Source organism: Halichoerus grypus, chromosome 14, assembly GCF_964656455.1.
Source record: "Halichoerus grypus chromosome 14, mHalGry1.hap1.1, whole genome shotgun sequence".
Classification (NCBI taxonomy): Eukaryota; Metazoa; Chordata; class Mammalia; order Carnivora; family Phocidae; genus Halichoerus; species Halichoerus grypus.
The window spans coordinates 40,187,781-40,204,992 of record NC_135725.1 but is presented as its reverse complement, the minus strand read 5'-3'; the positions used below and the strand labels follow the sequence as shown (position 1 = coordinate 40,204,992).

Sequence of the window (17,212 nt, the reverse complement as noted above, 5' to 3'; positions counted from 1 at the left end):
ATGCCTGGCATTTGGCAAAATTGAATTCCTACAGAAATTGAAAAGTGACCTTAAATAGAAGGACATCGTGAACTGCTTTCTGTAAGGAGTATTCTGTGTGTGGTCCTTCTGGCTGGAGTGAAGTTGGACTTTAAGCATTTTATATTTTTCTTGAAGGGAAAACACTGGCCCATCCTTAGGAGACAGAGATGCTAAATTTCTGCCTTACTTGACGATAAGTTCTTTCAAGTCAGGGATCGATCAGGGCTGTGTAAGCTTATAACCCATATGGTGCTTCTACCTTTTGTATGTTGTGTTTAAGAAATACTTGTTGAAGTTTTTTCTTTAAAATTCTGATATTTTCCCCTTCTTGTTCCTTTTCCTTATTCTCCCACGTTTCCTTGGGAAAGAAACAGACTAGCTAAGAATTTTAGTGTTCAGCTCTACCTCCAGACTAAGTTATGGTAGATTGATTCTAATGTCAGGTTTTTATTTTCATTTGATTAGGTTTTCTTTCCCCCTTAATGTAAAATGGGCCAAGTATGGTGAAAATAATGAAGTAGTTCTGATTTTTAGCAAATCAGTAGTAAAGTATATATAAGACAAACTTGCACAGTTTTACTAGGATTTTGGAGTATTCACTGTGTAAATTTTTAACAGAGACATTCCAGAACTACCAGAGCGAGAAGAAGGAGAGGGAGAAGAAAGTGAGCTTCAAAATTCAGCATACAGTAATTGGAACCAGCCCAGGCGGTAAGAACTATTTCTGTCTTCTGCCTACTCAGTGTTTAAAGATAGGGAGGTGTGGTTTTAAGTACTGGATTACAACTTGGCACTGTGACATAGGGCAGGGCGTTCTAATATCCCTTACCCTCCATTTCTTCCTGTGTGCAGTGGAGAGGATACTGTGTTATTACACAGGGTCTAAACTAAACACGTATACAAGGGTTTGGCACGTAGTAGGGGCTAAATATGATTAACTAGAGAAAATTATGCATAGGTAGTTAGAATGGATAATATTTTCTATAGAGTTCAATCTTGGGTTTACCACCAAATGTTAATTTAAATTTTCTCTAGCATTTGTAACATATATATTCAAAACGTGTGTGTGTGTGTGTGTGTGTGTGTGTGTGTGTGTAAGCATCTTGTTATCACAGCCTGCAGTTATTTTAACCCATGCTCTGTCTGGAACCAATTTCATATATAGTAGAAAAATAGCTTTCCTAAATATGTTCAGATATATCGCTATGCATCACTAAAGCATATTTTTGTGTTCATGCTGAGTAAAATCAAATTCAGTTTCATAGGAATTTATTGAGTCCTGATTATGGATGCAGATGATTTTGTGAATAACAGGCAAGTATGAGACCTAAATCCTGCCTTCAAGGAAGTGTCATGTACTGGGATAGGCAAGATGTGGAGACACACAAAATAATTAAAGAAAAATGTAAGGTAAATGTAAAATATATTAAGTGTAAAATATTAGTCGTCTTGGCTATCCCCTCTAAACAGATCCACAGGTGACCATCATAATGGTTTCTTGTACTTAGGAAACACTTAATATTTATTCTACAATAAATACATAAAATACTCCAGAGAGAAAAATTTCTACTCTTCAGAGATGTAACATGGTTCGATGGTTTTCCTTGCTTACATTTAAACATTTTTAGGTTGAGTCCTATTCAAGGTATAGAAAACATACTATGTTGCTTTCACAAAAAAACAATAAGCATTACTGGCCATTTAAAATGACTCTTTGATTGGAATTCTTTAAAAAGCTATTAGCCTACTTAAAGAAATCAAGGTCTCTCTACATCATTACTCACATTGAGAACAGAATATAAATGCTAGATCTGTGGCAGAAAATATGTCATTTCTTATTTATATGAGGATAAAGGCAAAAGGGAGTTAGATGAAATTATTTTGTAGCTGGTGATCATAGTGATAAACTTGAATTTTGTTGGAGGACAGTAATCACAGGCAAAGAAAAAGATAGATTTTTCAGTTTTAATAATGCTGTTGGAGGAAAAGTAGAATTTAGAAGGCAATATGCAAAATGTTTGGCATCCATAAGAGCCATGTTAGAATTCTAACTTCGACAGTTTTTAAGATAAATTTCTTAATCTCTGCTAGCTCTCAGTTACTTCACCTGTAAAATGGGATTAACAATAGAATCTTTTAAATTTGGAGAATTCACTGTGATAAAGCATGTAAAATTTTTAGCATAGTTCCTGGTGCAGAGTGAGCACCAAGTCTCAGGGGCTGGCCTGGTCGATAATCACCATCATCACTAATAACTAAGCAAATAGAAAATGTTGGACACAGGAATCACTTTGAAATTTTATTATGAGAAAAATTTGGGTGTAGTTTCTGAACTGGGAGATTTTTATACTTTTAGCCTCACTTTAATCTTCATATCAGCCTGAGATATCTCTAAAGGTGGTAACTACCTTATGGAGAGAATATGTGTGGGAGCTTCAAGAAATCTTAGAAGATACCCTGCACTCACTAACAAACGTACTTTTTTGGGAAAAGTTCACAGAATAGTAAGTGGATGCTTACCAAAATAACCAGAACTTTTAATAAATTAAGAGCAAGTGTTATGAATATGCTTTACAACATGGGAAACGTGATGGGACATTCATTTATACTGTTAAAAGAAGTTTATGTGGAAATAGAGAATATTTTTTAGAAAATACAAATTTTAAGATCGTAAATAAGCTGTTACTTTTATTTTGCATGTGATTTCCATATACAGAATAGGTAGCATACTCTGTGTATCACTTTCCAGCTTGTTACTTTTCGCTCAGTCCAGTGTTTTGGATGTCTATCGTGATGACACTTCATTCAGTGTAGTTGTTGCAGTGAATTTCAATGTATGAATACACCACCCTTTATTCCCAGGTCAATATTTGACTACTTAACACTTACTACTATAATAATTCTGTGCAATAAATATCTCTATTTCCTTATATATATATCTATGAGAATTTATATAGGTATGTATCCATAAGAGGAATTGCTGGCTCATAGATTTATTTATTTTTTTAAAAAAGATTTTATGTATTTATTTGACAGAAGGCACACAAGCAGGGGGAGAGGCAGGGAGAGGAAAAAGCAGGCTCCCCGCTGAGCAGGGAGCCCCACACCAGGCTCTATCCCAGGATCCTTGAGATCATGACCTGAGCTGAAGGCAGACACTTAACTGACTGAGCCACACAGGCGCCCCTGACTCATAGATTTAAATGTACTGTTTACTTTATCAGAAGTTGTCAACTTCCTTTTTATGGTGGCTGTACCAATTTTTACTTCAATTCTCAATATATGCGAGTTCCCTTTTCCTCACATCCTTGTTACCACATCATATGATCATTGAAACAACACGTTTTTGTCAATCTGATAGTTAGAAAATGGTATCTTGTCTTAATAAACAATGAGCAAAACAGGATTAAGGTGGTGGGGTGCACATTTTCTCACTTGTCCATGTGGATTGAATTTTGTATCTTGCTTACATTGCTTCAGTAATCATAATCTCAATCATCATAATAAGAGTAATAAAAGATTGATTGATTGCTGTATGCCAAAGCTTCGTGTTGCACTTTGCATACATTCATTAATTTAATCCTCACAGTGAACCCTGATGTAGAGCGACTTACTGGCTCCATTTCACAGAGGAAGGTAAGAGAGAGACTAAATAAGTTGCAGAGGGTCACACAACTGTTAAGTAGTAAAAAATCAGGACTCAAACCCAGGGACTCAGTTCAGAGCTCAGGCAGCCTGGCCTCAGAGCCCTTTTACCTTTGTTTTTCTGAATTTCATTCTTTGTAAGCCCGTGTATAGGGCTCAAGAAAGGCTGCCATTTTTCCATACAACTAACTCTGAACATGTTCTATAAAACTTTACTTTTATAGGTCTCCTTTTTCTGTCCAAGGAATGTTTCCCATGTTCCGTTCAGTGAGGGAGTCTGGTTCCTCAGCACTGTGGTCATTTTGGCAGCTCTGTGTTCCTCTTCAATCTTCTCCAGTATTTTAAGTAGTTATGGCCTTTCTTCCAGAGAGTACACTGTATTTGAAAACACTTTGCTGTCTGCCAGACCCCATGTAAGCGTACAGGGCTATTATCCAAAGATTGTTTAACCTCTCTGCTCCTCTTCCCTTTATGAAATGGGGCTAATAAGAGTATCCATCTCAAAAAAAAAAAAAAAAAAGAGTATCCATCTCATAGGGATGAAGTGAGAATTAAATGAAAGTATGTGGAATTCACCTAGAGAATAATGCTAAGCACATAATAAGCTCTTAAGTGTTTGCTGCTATTATTTTTATTATTTAAGAAATTATAAGAATCACTTTCCAATTCACACTAACTACAGAGAACCCTAGGAGACATTTTCTTTCATTTTTTTTTAATTTATTTTTTCCTTTATAAGAGAAGGGTTAAGTAGTCCTACGAATGTATTCTGAATTCTTAAATGTTTACTACAAATGGCTAAATATACTGACTTCTTTATTTCGCCTTGTTATCTTAGGAACTGCTTTCAGAAACAAGGAAGGATTTTGGTTCTTGTCTTTCACAGAATTCCCATAGTGAAAGAAAATGATGACTAGGATTTTAACTAGTTTAAACTATTCACACAAGATTCAGGAACATGGTGACATCCTTTCAAACTAAATAGAGTTTCTAGGATTTTAGATTTCTAATAAGGAAAAAAAACTCTGACCTCGGGTACCTCCATCTGACTGGGGACTGTCATCCCCCCAGCCCCCACCCCCAGTGCTCTTTTATCCCCAGCCTTTTCTTACTGGATCGCCCTCACCACACGAGAGTCCTTACTCCAACCTTTCCTCTCCTCTGGGATCTCCTCAGAGCTCCTCAGATTGAGGGCATCTGTTTGGACCAGGCTCTCTTCTCCTGTTTAACGTCCAACACTGACTCCCTTCCTGCAGCACAGAGCCGATTACAGTCTCATTATCTCAGAGCTCTCAGCTAGAGTTCTCTGCATTTCTCCTCGCAGCCAGACACCTCACTGCAAATGTCCTTATTCTTCTGTCCCAGCCTTTTCATAAGACAGGAACTTACTGCATTCATAGCTCTTACAGCTATATGCAGTTATTAACTCTGAGTGTCTGTGTGTGTTACACGGGTGGAGGAAGTACATTCAAGGCAGAGGAGGTTAGCAAGCACCAATGCCCCAAAGCGGGAGAGCATGCCTGATGAACTTCAGGAAGAGTAAGAAGATGCTGTGGTAGCTGGAGTGGAGAGCGGAGGCCAGAGAGCTGTGGGAGATGAGTTTAGGGGGGTGGTGGTGGGATCAAATCATGAAGGGTGCTGTCAGCCCCTGCTTTCCATGCCCTGACTGTTAGTTACTGGGTCTGCCTTGGCAAAGAAGACTTCTACAGGGATAAGCCTCTGACATAGCATGTGCAGGAATGTTCTTTTCCTTGATTTGATTGCCAAGCTTAGAAGTTACCATCTGTTCAGGAGTCGTTGAATTTTTTGATTACTTAATGTCTGCAGTATTAGAGCTCCTGGAAAATGGTACTTTTATATCGGTCCACGTCCCAGCCTGGAGTGTGAGTCCAGTATTTACTTGTAACAAATCAGCTTCAGAAATACATTAGTGTTTATCAGACCCTATAAAACACATAATTGGGAAACTATTTAAAATGATTTTGTTGGGGTGCCTGGGTGGCTCAGTCGTTAAGTGTCTGCCTTTGGCTCAGGTCATGGTCCCAGGGTCCTGGGATCAAGTCCCATATCGGGCTCCCTGCTCAGCAGGAAGCCTGCTTCTCCGTCTCCCACTCCCCCTGCTTGTGTTCCCCCTCTCTCTGTCTCTCTCTGTCAAAAAATAAATAAAATCTTTAAAAAACATAAAATGATTTTGTTTTACTACTGTTAAAACCTTAATAAATTGATAAAATTGGCAAAAATTAACATATTACATTTTATTACATTTTTAAAAAATTTAGTTATAATTTTTGACCATGTGAACCATTTTTAAGTATGCAGATCAGTGGCATTAAGAACATTCACATTGCTGTGTCACCATCACTACCATCTATCTCCAGAACACTTATATCATCTTACAAAACTGAAAATCTGTCTGCAGTAAATATTAAATAATAATTCCCCATTTCTGCCCTCCCCACTTGCTGGCAACCACCATTCTACTTTCTTTTAACCCTAGTTTTACTGAGAAATAATTGAACATACATCACTGTGTAAGTGATGTAAGGCATATAACATGTTGGCTTGATTTTATATATATTGTAGAAAGATTATCACTGTAGGTTTCAGGTCTTACATTTAAGTCCTTAATCCATCCAGTAGGTTTCAGGATTTACATTTAAGTCCTTAATCCAAGTTAATTTGTGAGTGGTGTAAAATATGGGTCACCTTCGTTCTTTTACATGTAAATATTCAATTATCTCAGCACCATTTACTGAAGAGACTGTCTTTTCTCCATTGAATATTCTTGCCTCCCTTGTCAAATATTAGTTGACCTTATATTCTTGGGTTTATTTCTGGGCTCTTGATTCTATTCCATTGGTCTGTGTGTCTGCTTTTATGCCGGTACTAGACTGTTTTGATGACTTAAAACTTTATAGTATAGCTTCAAATCAGGAAGCGTGATGCCTCCTGCTTTGTTCTTTTTTTCTCAGGGTTTCCTTGACTATTCAGTCTTTTGTGATTCTATATAAATTTCAGCAGTGTTTTTTCTATTTCTTTAAAAAATGCCCTTGGAATCTTGATAGGAATTGCATTGAATCTGTAGATGGCTTTTGATAGCATTTCATGTTTTAGCAATATTCTTCCAACCCATGAACACAGGATACCTTTCCATTTCTGTCTTCTTTGATTTATTTTATCAATGTCTTGTTTTCAGAGTAGAGATATTTCCTCTTTAAGTGTATTACTATTTTATTATTTTTGATGCTATTGTAAATGAGATCGATTTTTTTTCCAGAAAGTTTGTTATTAGTGTATAGAAGTGCTACTTATTTTTGCATGTTAATTTTGTATCCCACAACTTTACTGAATTCATTGATTAGATTTGACAGTTTTTTGGTTGAGTTTTTAGGATTTTTTAATATATAAAATTATGTCATCTACAAATAGAGACAGTTTTACTTCTTCCTTTCCAAGGATAGGATACTTTCTGATACTTTTTATTTTTCTTGCCTGATTGCTGTAGGTAGGCTTTCCAGTACTGTGTTGACTAAGTGTGGTCAAAGTGGGCACCTTTGTCTTATTCCTGATCTTAGAGGAGAAGCTTTCATCCTTTCGCTATTGAGTATGATGTTAGCTTCAGCCTTGCTATATATGGCCTTTATTATGTGGAGATATGTTCCTTCTATGCCTAATTTGTTGAGTTTTTATCATGAAAGGATGTCAGCTTTTGTCAAATGCTTTTTTTCCCTCTGTCTATGAAATGTTCATATAATTCTTTTATTTTTGTTCTATTAATGTGATTTGTCACATTGGTTGATTTGCCTAGGTTGTACCATCCCTGCATCCCAGGGATACATCCTGCTTAATCTTGGTGAGTGGTCCTTTTAATGTGCTGCAGAATTCTGTTTGCTAATATTTTATTGAGAATTTTTGCATACATACTCACCAGCAATATTGTGTACTGTAGTTTTCTTTTCTAGTACTGACCTTTTCTGGTTTTGGTATCAGGATAATGCTGGTCTTGTACAATGAGTTTGGGTGCGTTCCTTCCTCTTTGATTTTTGGAAGCATTTTAGAAAGATTGGTGTTTATTCTTCTTAAGTGACTAGTAAAATTTACCAGTGAAGCCATCTGGTTCTGGACTTTTCTTTGTTGGGGACTATTGATTACTGATTCAATCTCCTTACTAGTTATTGGTCTATTCAGATTTTCTATTTCTTTCTGATTCAGTCTTAGTAAGTTGTATGTTTCTAAGAATTTTTCCATTTCTTCTAGGTTGTCCAGTTTGTTGGTGTATAGTTGTTCATAATAGCCTCTTGTGATCCTTTGAATTTCTGTGCTAACAGTTATAATGTCTTATTTTTCATTTATAATTTTGTCGATTTGGGTCCCTTTTCCTTGGTTAGTGTAGCTAGGGGCCTGTCAATTTTGTTTATCTTTTCAAAGAACCAACTCTTGATTTGGTTAGTCTTTTCTATTATTTGTCTCTTCTCTATTTCATTTGTTTCTGCTGTCATCTTTACTCTCGCCTTCCTTCTGCCGAATTTGGAGTCAGTTTATTCTTTTTCTAGTTCATTAAAATATAGTTACGTTGCTTATTTGGGATCTTTCTAGTCTCTAAATGTTGGCATATATTGCTATGCATTTCACTCTCAGAATTGCTTTTGTTTCATCCCATAAGTTCTAGTACATTGTGTCTCCATTTTCATTTGTCTCATGGAACTTTTTACCATTCTCCTTTCTGTCTCTATGGATTTGACTATTTTAGATACATCATATAAATGAATTTGTGTAGTATTTGTCCTTTATTTCACTTAGCTGGCTTATTTCACTTAACATAATGTTTTCAAGGTTCATCTGTGTTGTAGCATGTATCAGAATTTTTTCCCCTTCTAAGGCTAAATAATATTCCATAGTATGTATATACCATTTTGTTTATCCATTCATCTTTAGATGGACACTTGGTTATTTTGAATGATTTTTCTTATGAACATAGCTGTACAAATATTTCCTCAAGACCTTTCTTTAATTTTGAGAGGATATATACCCAGAAATGGAATTGTTGGATCATAGGGTAATTCTATTTTTAATTTTTTTTAGGAACTTCCATACTGTTTTCTGTAGTGGCTACAACATTTCACATTCTACCAACAGTATGCAAGGTTCCAACTTCTCCAGTTTCTCCTTGCCAACACTTCTTTTCTTTTTTTCTTTTCTTTCTTATTTTTAAGATTTTTATTTATTTATTTGTCAGAGAGAGAGAGACAGAGAGAGCATGAGACTATGAACAGGGGAGAGGGGGAGAGGGAGAAGCAGGCTCCCTGCTGAGCGAGGAGGCTGATGCGGGAAACGATCCCAGGACCCTGGGATCATGACCTGAGCCAGAGGCAGACACTTAACCAACTGAGCCACCCCGATGTCTGTTTTTTGTTTTTTGTTTTTTTTGTTTTTGTTTTTGTTTTTGATAGTAGCCATCCCAGTGGGTAGGTACAAGGTGGTATCACGTTATGGTTTTGATTTGCATTTCCCTAATCATCGGTGATGTTGAACATCTTTTCATATGCTTATGGACCATTTGTATATCTTCTTTGGAGAAGTGTCTGTTTAATTCCTTTGCCCATTTAAATCAGATTGTTTATTTTTTTTATTGTTGATTTTTTGGTGTTCTCTTTATATTCTGGGTATTAATCCCTTATGCAGAAAGTGATTTGCAAATATTTTCTTCCATTCTGTGAGTTGCCTTTTTACTTTATTGATAGTATTTTTTGATTAACAAAAGCTCTTGGGGCACCTGGGTGGCTCAGTCGTTGGGCGTCTGCCTTCGGCTCAGGTCATGGTCCCAGGGTCCTGGGATCGGCCCCGCATTGGGCTCCCTGCTCCGCGGGGGGCCTGCTTCTCCCTCCCCCACTCCCCCTGCTTGTGTTCCCTCTCTCGCTGTGTCTCTCTCTGTCAAATAAATAAAATCTTAAAAAAAAAAAAAAAAGCTCTTAATTTTGTTGAGGTTTAATTTGTCTGTCTTAATTTTGTCTTAATTTTGCCTTTGGTGTTCTATCCAAAAATCATTGCAAAACCCAGCATTGTGAGGCTTCTCCCGCCTAAGCTTTCTTATAAGAGCTTAATTTTTTTTTTATCTTTATAGGGTTGAACTTTGGAGAGAACCAAGCAAATCTTTGGGCATCAGCATTGTTGGTGGAAGAGGCATGGGGAGTCGTCTAAGCAACGGTGAAGTGATGAGGGGCATTTTCATCAAACATGTTCTTGAAGATAGTCCAGCTGGCAAAAATGGAACCTTGAAACCTGGAGATAGAATAGTAGAGGTACCCTCTAGTGAGCTTTCTGTGCCAAAGTTCTTCTTACTAAGGGAATGATCATCTTTATACTGGTCACTTGACCCAACGTGAAAGTAAAATGTTTTATGGTTAAAGCATTTCTTTCTTATATGTCCCATTTCATCCATAATTTTTCTCTTTAGTGCATGGTGACAGATTATATATCTTGATTCGGAGACTGATGTTTGGAGATACAACCATTTTAAAAAACATTGGCTCTGAGTTAAAATAATGAAGTTCTATTTGAAAGAACAAAGCAAATTTCCTGGGGAAAAAATGGAATTGTTTGAAATTATGTATACATGCACAAAATATATACATCTTAACTAAGTTCTCCAGTGAGATTTTATTTTAAGAAATGCTTTGTCATGATCATTTCATTGTAGATTAACTTTGTTGGGAAAGATTGTTTTCCAAGTGAGTCTTTATGGTAAATCTTTTATGCTAATTACCCTGATTATCTTTTACATAAATGCTCCCACCCCCACAATCCAGGCTCAGATTTTCCTCCTCCTTCTTCTCAGTGCTGTGCCCATTCATCACTGAGGAGTGTGTGTGTGTGTGTGTGTGTGTGTGTGTATTTACACACTCATGTATGTGTAACTTTGGTATGTGCAAGAGAAGTATTTGGTTAAATTGTTCCTAATCTCTTAATTCAAAACAAAATATAGTATTTTAAATGGACTTTTCTCCATGGTCACTACTCATTTGCTCAGCAAATATTCCTGGAGCACCTGTTGCGTTCCAGATGCTATGACATGCTCGGGGCATTCCGCAGGAAACAAGCACCATGCTTGCTGTCAAGTGTGACAGACTTAACAAGTCATCGAGTCACTTCAGAACAGTGTGATAAATTATTTGATCAGGGAAAGTGTAGTTTTAGTTAAGAGGGTAGAGGGAGGGTACCTGATTTGCTAAGTTGTCAGGATTTATAGAGTAGAGTAAAAGAGTAAAAGAGTAAAAGAGACAACTTCCCAGTAGAAACCAATCACTTTATTGCTATAAGAACCATTATATTTACTTTATACAAGTGATTGTCTCTCATTTTCTAAATCCATATAACTTACCATTAAAATGCACTAATTTCGTAGAAGAAGGTTACAACATTTTAACCACAACTTTAAAATGAACATTTTTAGGATTTATTTATTTAGTCCTTTACTGGTTGATTGTGAGAGCTGAAGACGAGGAAGATTGAGGCTTGGGAGGACACAAGGGTCATGTCTGTTTTGTCTTGTTTTTATCTCCAACCATTTGGAAGAAGAATGATGGGCTTGTTCTCTCTTCCTGCATCCTTACCTTTCATTAGGGGATATCTTAGCCCCTTTTTAAAGAACTCTTATTTAGGATACTATCTAAAGTTCCCAACTTCAGATTATCACAGGGCAGTTTATTTTATGGCTAATTCACTGTTAAATTATCAGCACCTTTGACCTAAGGAGAAAAAGTAAGAAATATTTATAATTATTTCTGGAAAGGATTGATCACAGTTGGCACCAAAATGTTGTTTAAATGTATTGAGGGAGTTAAAGCATCCTTTCAAATTGAAAAGGTATTTTGTGTGTGTGTGTGTTGCAAAGTACTCTGTGCTATTTAGCAGTGGTTTGTTGAGGGCTGTTATGTAGGGGGTCTTTTCTAGTAAGTAAGAAAGCTTAGGCCTCTGTAATCCTGGGGATTCTGAAACCTACGTCTGCCAAGTATTTAGACTAGACTAGTCGAGACCTACAAGGTATTCCATTCTAAGTATATAGAGTTCTTGGACTTGAGCAAAGATATTTAATGTCCTATTAAATGTTTCCACAAATGGAATATATAATAGACATGAGTACTAACTTTTATTCTACAAAAAAATGAAAGCCATTTTTAATATGCACTGAAATGCATATTACATTATCCAAGTATCAACCTGGGTGAGGTTTTCAGTTAAATGTATGTAATTCTTTTAAAGGTGACAATGTTCTACGCAGAGATCTAATAATTAATTTTCTTTTCCAGAATTGTGTCTACTCTGATTTTGCTATTTTGTTATATATATCCTATTGTGTGATAATTGGAAATGATAAAATGATAATAGTATCCTATAGTTTTCTGGCAGGATTAGCATTTGGCCTTTCAAACTATTTTCCTTCCTATTCATATAGTATGTTAGCTGAGCTGATTATCACCCAGGCAATCCATGGTCAATAAAAAGTTACAAAATAACATTCATTTTCAAGCTATTTATAGAAGAATTACTAACAAGCACAATTTCTTGGCTTCCAGCTCCTATCATGTCTACTACAAAGATTCTTCTGCAAAACTAATCTTGCCATAACCTGATTTTTCTGAACATCAGAATTTTATTTTTCACTTCAAGCTTCCCTGTACAGAGAGAAACACACAAAGCATCGCCCACCCATTTCCCAAACTAGTCTATAATGGATCGGGAGAAAATGTGTACAGTGACTTTCATGCGAGGCAGTTCCCTTATATTATTTCTTTAATGATTTTGATTTATTGAAGGAACAACGGATAGTGTAAAGAAAGCAGAAGCAGAGCCTTCATGTCAACTGATGATTATTTCAGTTGGTTATGGGGACAGAAATCAGGGTCCAAAATAAGGGACCACAATCTGCTGGACAAATGCAAAGTTCTGGAATCTCACAAGTAGTCTCAATTATTTTTGATTCTGAAACAGATTTTCCAGGAGCCTCACCCAGGATCCTCAGAACTACAGATCCACAAATTGTTCTGTTGTTCTATAGCTTCTTGAAATGTTAAGCTGAGGCCTTCCATTGCAGGTGGATGGAATGGACCTCAGAGATGCAAGCCATGAGCAAGCTGTGGAAGCCATTCGGAAAGCAGGCAACCCCGTAGTCTTTATGGTACAGAGCATTATAAACAGACCAAGGGTAAGCAAACAAAAAGGGCAAGGTAGGCAAATCCAAACAATGTTCAACTTGGAGTCTAATGTATCAAGGGCCAAGTTGTCTCTAGGAGCAGATATCCAGTCTTGAAATCTCAGGAGACTTGTTAAAACTTTATATTGTTTTTTTTTTTTTTTTTTTGAGTTGTCCTGGAAATCCCTTTTACCGTGTTTAATAAACACTTCAAGCCTATTAAAAACATACAGAAGTAGGATCCATTGGTGGCCATAGGTATCTAGATGGATAATTATTAGTATTCACCGTAGTCACAAAATATATGTTGTTAAGAGGAATGTGGTAGAATGACTTAGCTTACTAGTGTATGACCTCTGAGTTCCTGAGAAGCCAGAGAGATTACATTTTCTTATGTATATATCCTCTAGACAGAATTTCCAATGTATGCAATCCCATGATCACCTGTGAATCATCTTGAATGTATTTACCTGTCCCACTGAACATTCTACCTAGTGGAAATTTAAGCAGTATGTTTATATAGGAATGATTTCCTAACTGCTGCTTCCCAGCCGTGATCACTGTATAGCTCTTCATCACTGGATAGCCCCCTGTGGACAGAAACCTACTAACCCATTTTACCATCAGGCATGACAGGTAAAATGGCTTTAAAAATATTTTAGAAAGTACAATGGATGCATTTAATTAATGTTGTTGATGGAGAAGATACTAAGCGAGTCTTTGTGTATTTGATATGCCCTAATGATTCTGAAGATGAAGATTATGCCAAGAGTTTAAAACTATTTTTTTACTATTCCTTCTTTATGTCTCAGTGAAAAAGATTATTTGCTTATGCAGCAGTTCTTAAGCATATTTGGGCCACATACCCCTTGGAAAGTTCTTCAGAAACATACGTGTTCACTGAAAAGTTTGTGTATCATTTTAGGAGCTTCCTAGATATTCTGAAACTCATAGAGGTTCTACTTCTGGATTTTAGTGAAAACAAAACAACCCCTGTCATAGTGATTCTCTTTGAAATAGCTGCTCATTAGCTTTGAGGTTTGGTTGTCTTTAAAAGGAAAATGTCAACATATGTGAGGGAAATTAAAAGAACCATCTAAAACTTTAAAATATATAATTATTTTGTAGTTTATCATTTTAAAATTAAGAATATAAGAAATCAGTGCTCAAATGATGGAAAGAGAGTAGCAAACAGCTCTGTAGCCGAGATCAGTAAAAGTAACTTGTCAGTCTTCTGTGCAATGGAATTCACAGTGACCAAATTTATCCTGTTGGTCCTTCCTTTTGTTGTCAAGACAGGTGTAGCTGTGGTCTGGGTTTACTGTAAGAAATGAATTTAGTAGTTCTTAATGTAAGCAGTTATCTTCACATCTGCAGTTGTTAATCATTCAGTTGTTTATTGTTAGGTAATAATTATCCATTCAGATGAGAAAATCTGCCAAATGGTCGGGCTGCATCATGCTGCATTCTCTTCAAATGGTATTCAGTTTGTTTAAATAACTACAAATCTTTCCACATTTGTTTCCATTTGTTGTGTCAAACATAGATACAGCACGATGGTATTGGTGAATGGCTGTTAAAGTTAAAACAGTTTTTTTGTGTGTGTGGGTGGGTTTTATTCCTTTTGTTTTATTTCTAATTTCCAACTTTTATATCATGTAGGACAATACTGTAAACTGCTGAATAGGATTCTTCATAGTACTTTTAGAAACTTAAACTACAAACATTTCTTTCAATGCCAGTCACATTTTCTAATGAGCTGGGAAGATATTTTTCTCATACACCTGGAAAATATTCCTGTTTTACTGTCTGAGGTATAATGACACTTGATTTTATAGCAACTATTCCAGGAGAAATCTTGCCTAGAGTGACATGTTTAGTCAAGTTACATGTGACAGGATTCAGGGCACACTGCCCCAAAATAGGGCACACTGGCATATTGAATATTTTAAGCTGAAGGAATTTAGGAAAAGAAAGCTGCTGGAATGATTCTGACCTCCCCCTTCTCCCCTGATTCAGGTCATAAAAACCCTCATGTGAAAGGTGCCTTCCCCGTACCTGGAGGAAAGGAACATCCTTACCTTCAGAGATGCAGGGGTACTGGGAGGGACCCGAATGAACACACCTTGCTAAGTTTTCCCCCGTTTCCCCACTTAGCTCATATTCTTTTGTCCTATCAAATTTCCCTGACTTTCCACTCTTCAGCAAACCTAGTGTCAAAATACTCCTGTTTAACCATTTCTTCAGGTCTTCACTATCTTTTGAAGGCTGTGTGTCACATAAAAGTTAACATTAAATCAATACATATATATACTTTTCTCTTGTTAATCTGTTTTTTATTACAGAGATCCAGCTGAGAACCTAAGATGAATAGAGGAAAGATATTTTTCCTCCTCTGCATATGCATTCAGCTTTGAGAAATCAGAATTACTTTTGCATTTAAAACGGGATATACTGGATTTTCAGTGATTTACTTCCTTGTGAAATAATCATGTCTCCAGTAATCTAAAGGAAAAAAAAAAAAAAACAAATACATAAGTCTCTCAATGGAAAATGTTTTATTTGTAGATGCAATAAAACTTCAAAAAGAATCTCATAGATAGGCTGAAAAGACAGTCTCTTTGGCACATAGACTATTCAAGAATCAGAACTTCGCAGAACTGAGAATAATAATAATAGTAATATTTAGTAATAAATTCCATACTTACTGATTTATTACTGACCATTCCATCAGTTGGACCGCATTGTCTTCCCAAAGGGTAGGCCCTATTAATATGGGCCAGAGAATGTTTTTGTCTTCCCTGTGCTTCTTCTTAGTTAATAATATTTCCATTCCTATCAGCCCTTAGAACTATAAACAGGAGTTTCATCATTGATTTTTTAATAAGAAATATGGCCTGTTTCTATAATTCTTTTCATAGTAATAGATCTACCACTTCATTTGCTGTGCTCATGCTGTACTTTTATACTTTGCTATCAGGGCCAAATTCTAATCCTATAAGAGCTGGAAATTGAAACAAATAAAAAAGCAAAACAAAAAACTAGAGCTCTCTCTAAATATTCCATTTCTTGCCATTATGGTTCTATTTTTTTATTGTTCTACAGAATTATAAAGGAAATATAAAGCCTAAAAATTCTATGTATGAGGATTGGAAATAATTTTCACCTTCCATAGCATTGAGTTATTTTGCCTAGAATATGTTTTTAATCTCTGCCTAGTCATTTTTTCCACCTTAATAAATGGTCGTGTTCCTTGGCATTTGTGATCTTTTTCTTTTGTAAAGCAGGAGTTGACATTTAAACTGAAAAGCAGAGAGAAAGTTGAGATGAGCAGAAATGTCATTGTGCCCATTTCTTTTTCCCGTCTTCCCTCTGTAGGAAAAACATTGCAAGAAGAGCAGATTGAAAGGGTAATGTGGCATAAGCTTTAGTGCGGGCGTACGGAGGATAGAGGCTTTCCAGAGTGTTCTCCCAGACAGGGTGGTGTCACATGACAGCCTCTCCCTACTCTTGATGCTTGCCAGGAGGACTTTTTTATAGACAGAAGTAACACAAACATTTAATTGGAGCCAAAATGAATTTTAAATGTCTGCAATTTCCCCTGAAAGATACAGTCAATAAAAGAAAAAGATAGCGGGTATGAAAAGAAGGAGAAGAATTTATTGTGCTGAGGAAATTACTTTCCTTTTTTTTTTTTTTTTTACTATGAAAATGCTAAAGTCTATCTGGCAGTCATCCTGCCTTTAATATGTATATTCAACTCCAATAGTCCTAGCTCAGGGCATATCTCAAGCAAGCACAAAATCTATGAGAATCACTCTAAGCCAGGACTTCTAATATATTCAAAGCCTCATAAATTCCCCCTAATATGGGAACTTTTATACGTAAATTAAAAAAAAAAAAAATCAATGTTTCTACTCCACAAAAAGTGGGTAGAAATCGAGAACACCCACTGAACAGTGGTTCATTTCTTTAAAATTGTTGATTTCATTTTTTTTTTAAATGAAAAACTACCATTGATTTGAAGCCACCTTAATCTCTAGTCTAAATATGAAAATTTTCCTTCCTGGGAAGCAAGATAAAAGAATCATGAAGGTTACCAGTGAACTAGCAGACAAATGTTTAATTTGCATTCTGGAACAGATAGACCATCTTTTTATTTTACAAAAAAAGCATAATTTGCTTTTAAATGTAAACCAAAAAATTATGGCTTTAATTTTGATACCTGTTTACTGATATGCGTGGAACATAGATAAATACATAAAGTGGGCAAAATTTATGTACATCTCTCTGTGATAGTGAAAATAAAAGAAATTTGGTATCAATTTCCCAAACTCCTTTCCTTTGTGGCCAGAT

At 36.0% G+C, this 17,212-nt stretch overlaps 1 protein-coding gene and 1 long non-coding RNA gene across 11 annotated transcripts in view; both read left to right on the top strand.

The window, feature by feature from the left end:
* Positions 1-17,212, top strand: part of MPDZ (multiple PDZ domain crumbs cell polarity complex component) — a 161,537-nt gene that overhangs the window by 107,554 nt on the left and 36,771 nt on the right. For 8 of the 10 annotated variants that reach the window (XM_078062320.1, XM_078062316.1, XM_078062314.1 and 5 more), the window contains 3 exons: positions 640-732; positions 9,788-9,965; positions 12,758-12,868. In XM_078062320.1, the coding sequence (XP_077918446.1) occupies positions 640-732; positions 9,788-9,965; positions 12,758-12,868 (382 nt within the window). The remainder of the gene's footprint in view (positions 1-639; positions 733-9,787; positions 9,966-12,757; positions 12,869-17,212) is intronic. The other 2 variants (XM_078062322.1, XM_078062321.1) reach the window with 1 other exon arrangement.
* Positions 12,882-15,394, top strand: LOC144380169 (uncharacterized). The gene is made up of 2 exons (XR_013444005.1): positions 12,882-14,335; positions 14,519-15,394. It is a non-coding gene; the product is annotated as an uncharacterized LOC144380169 (long non-coding RNA).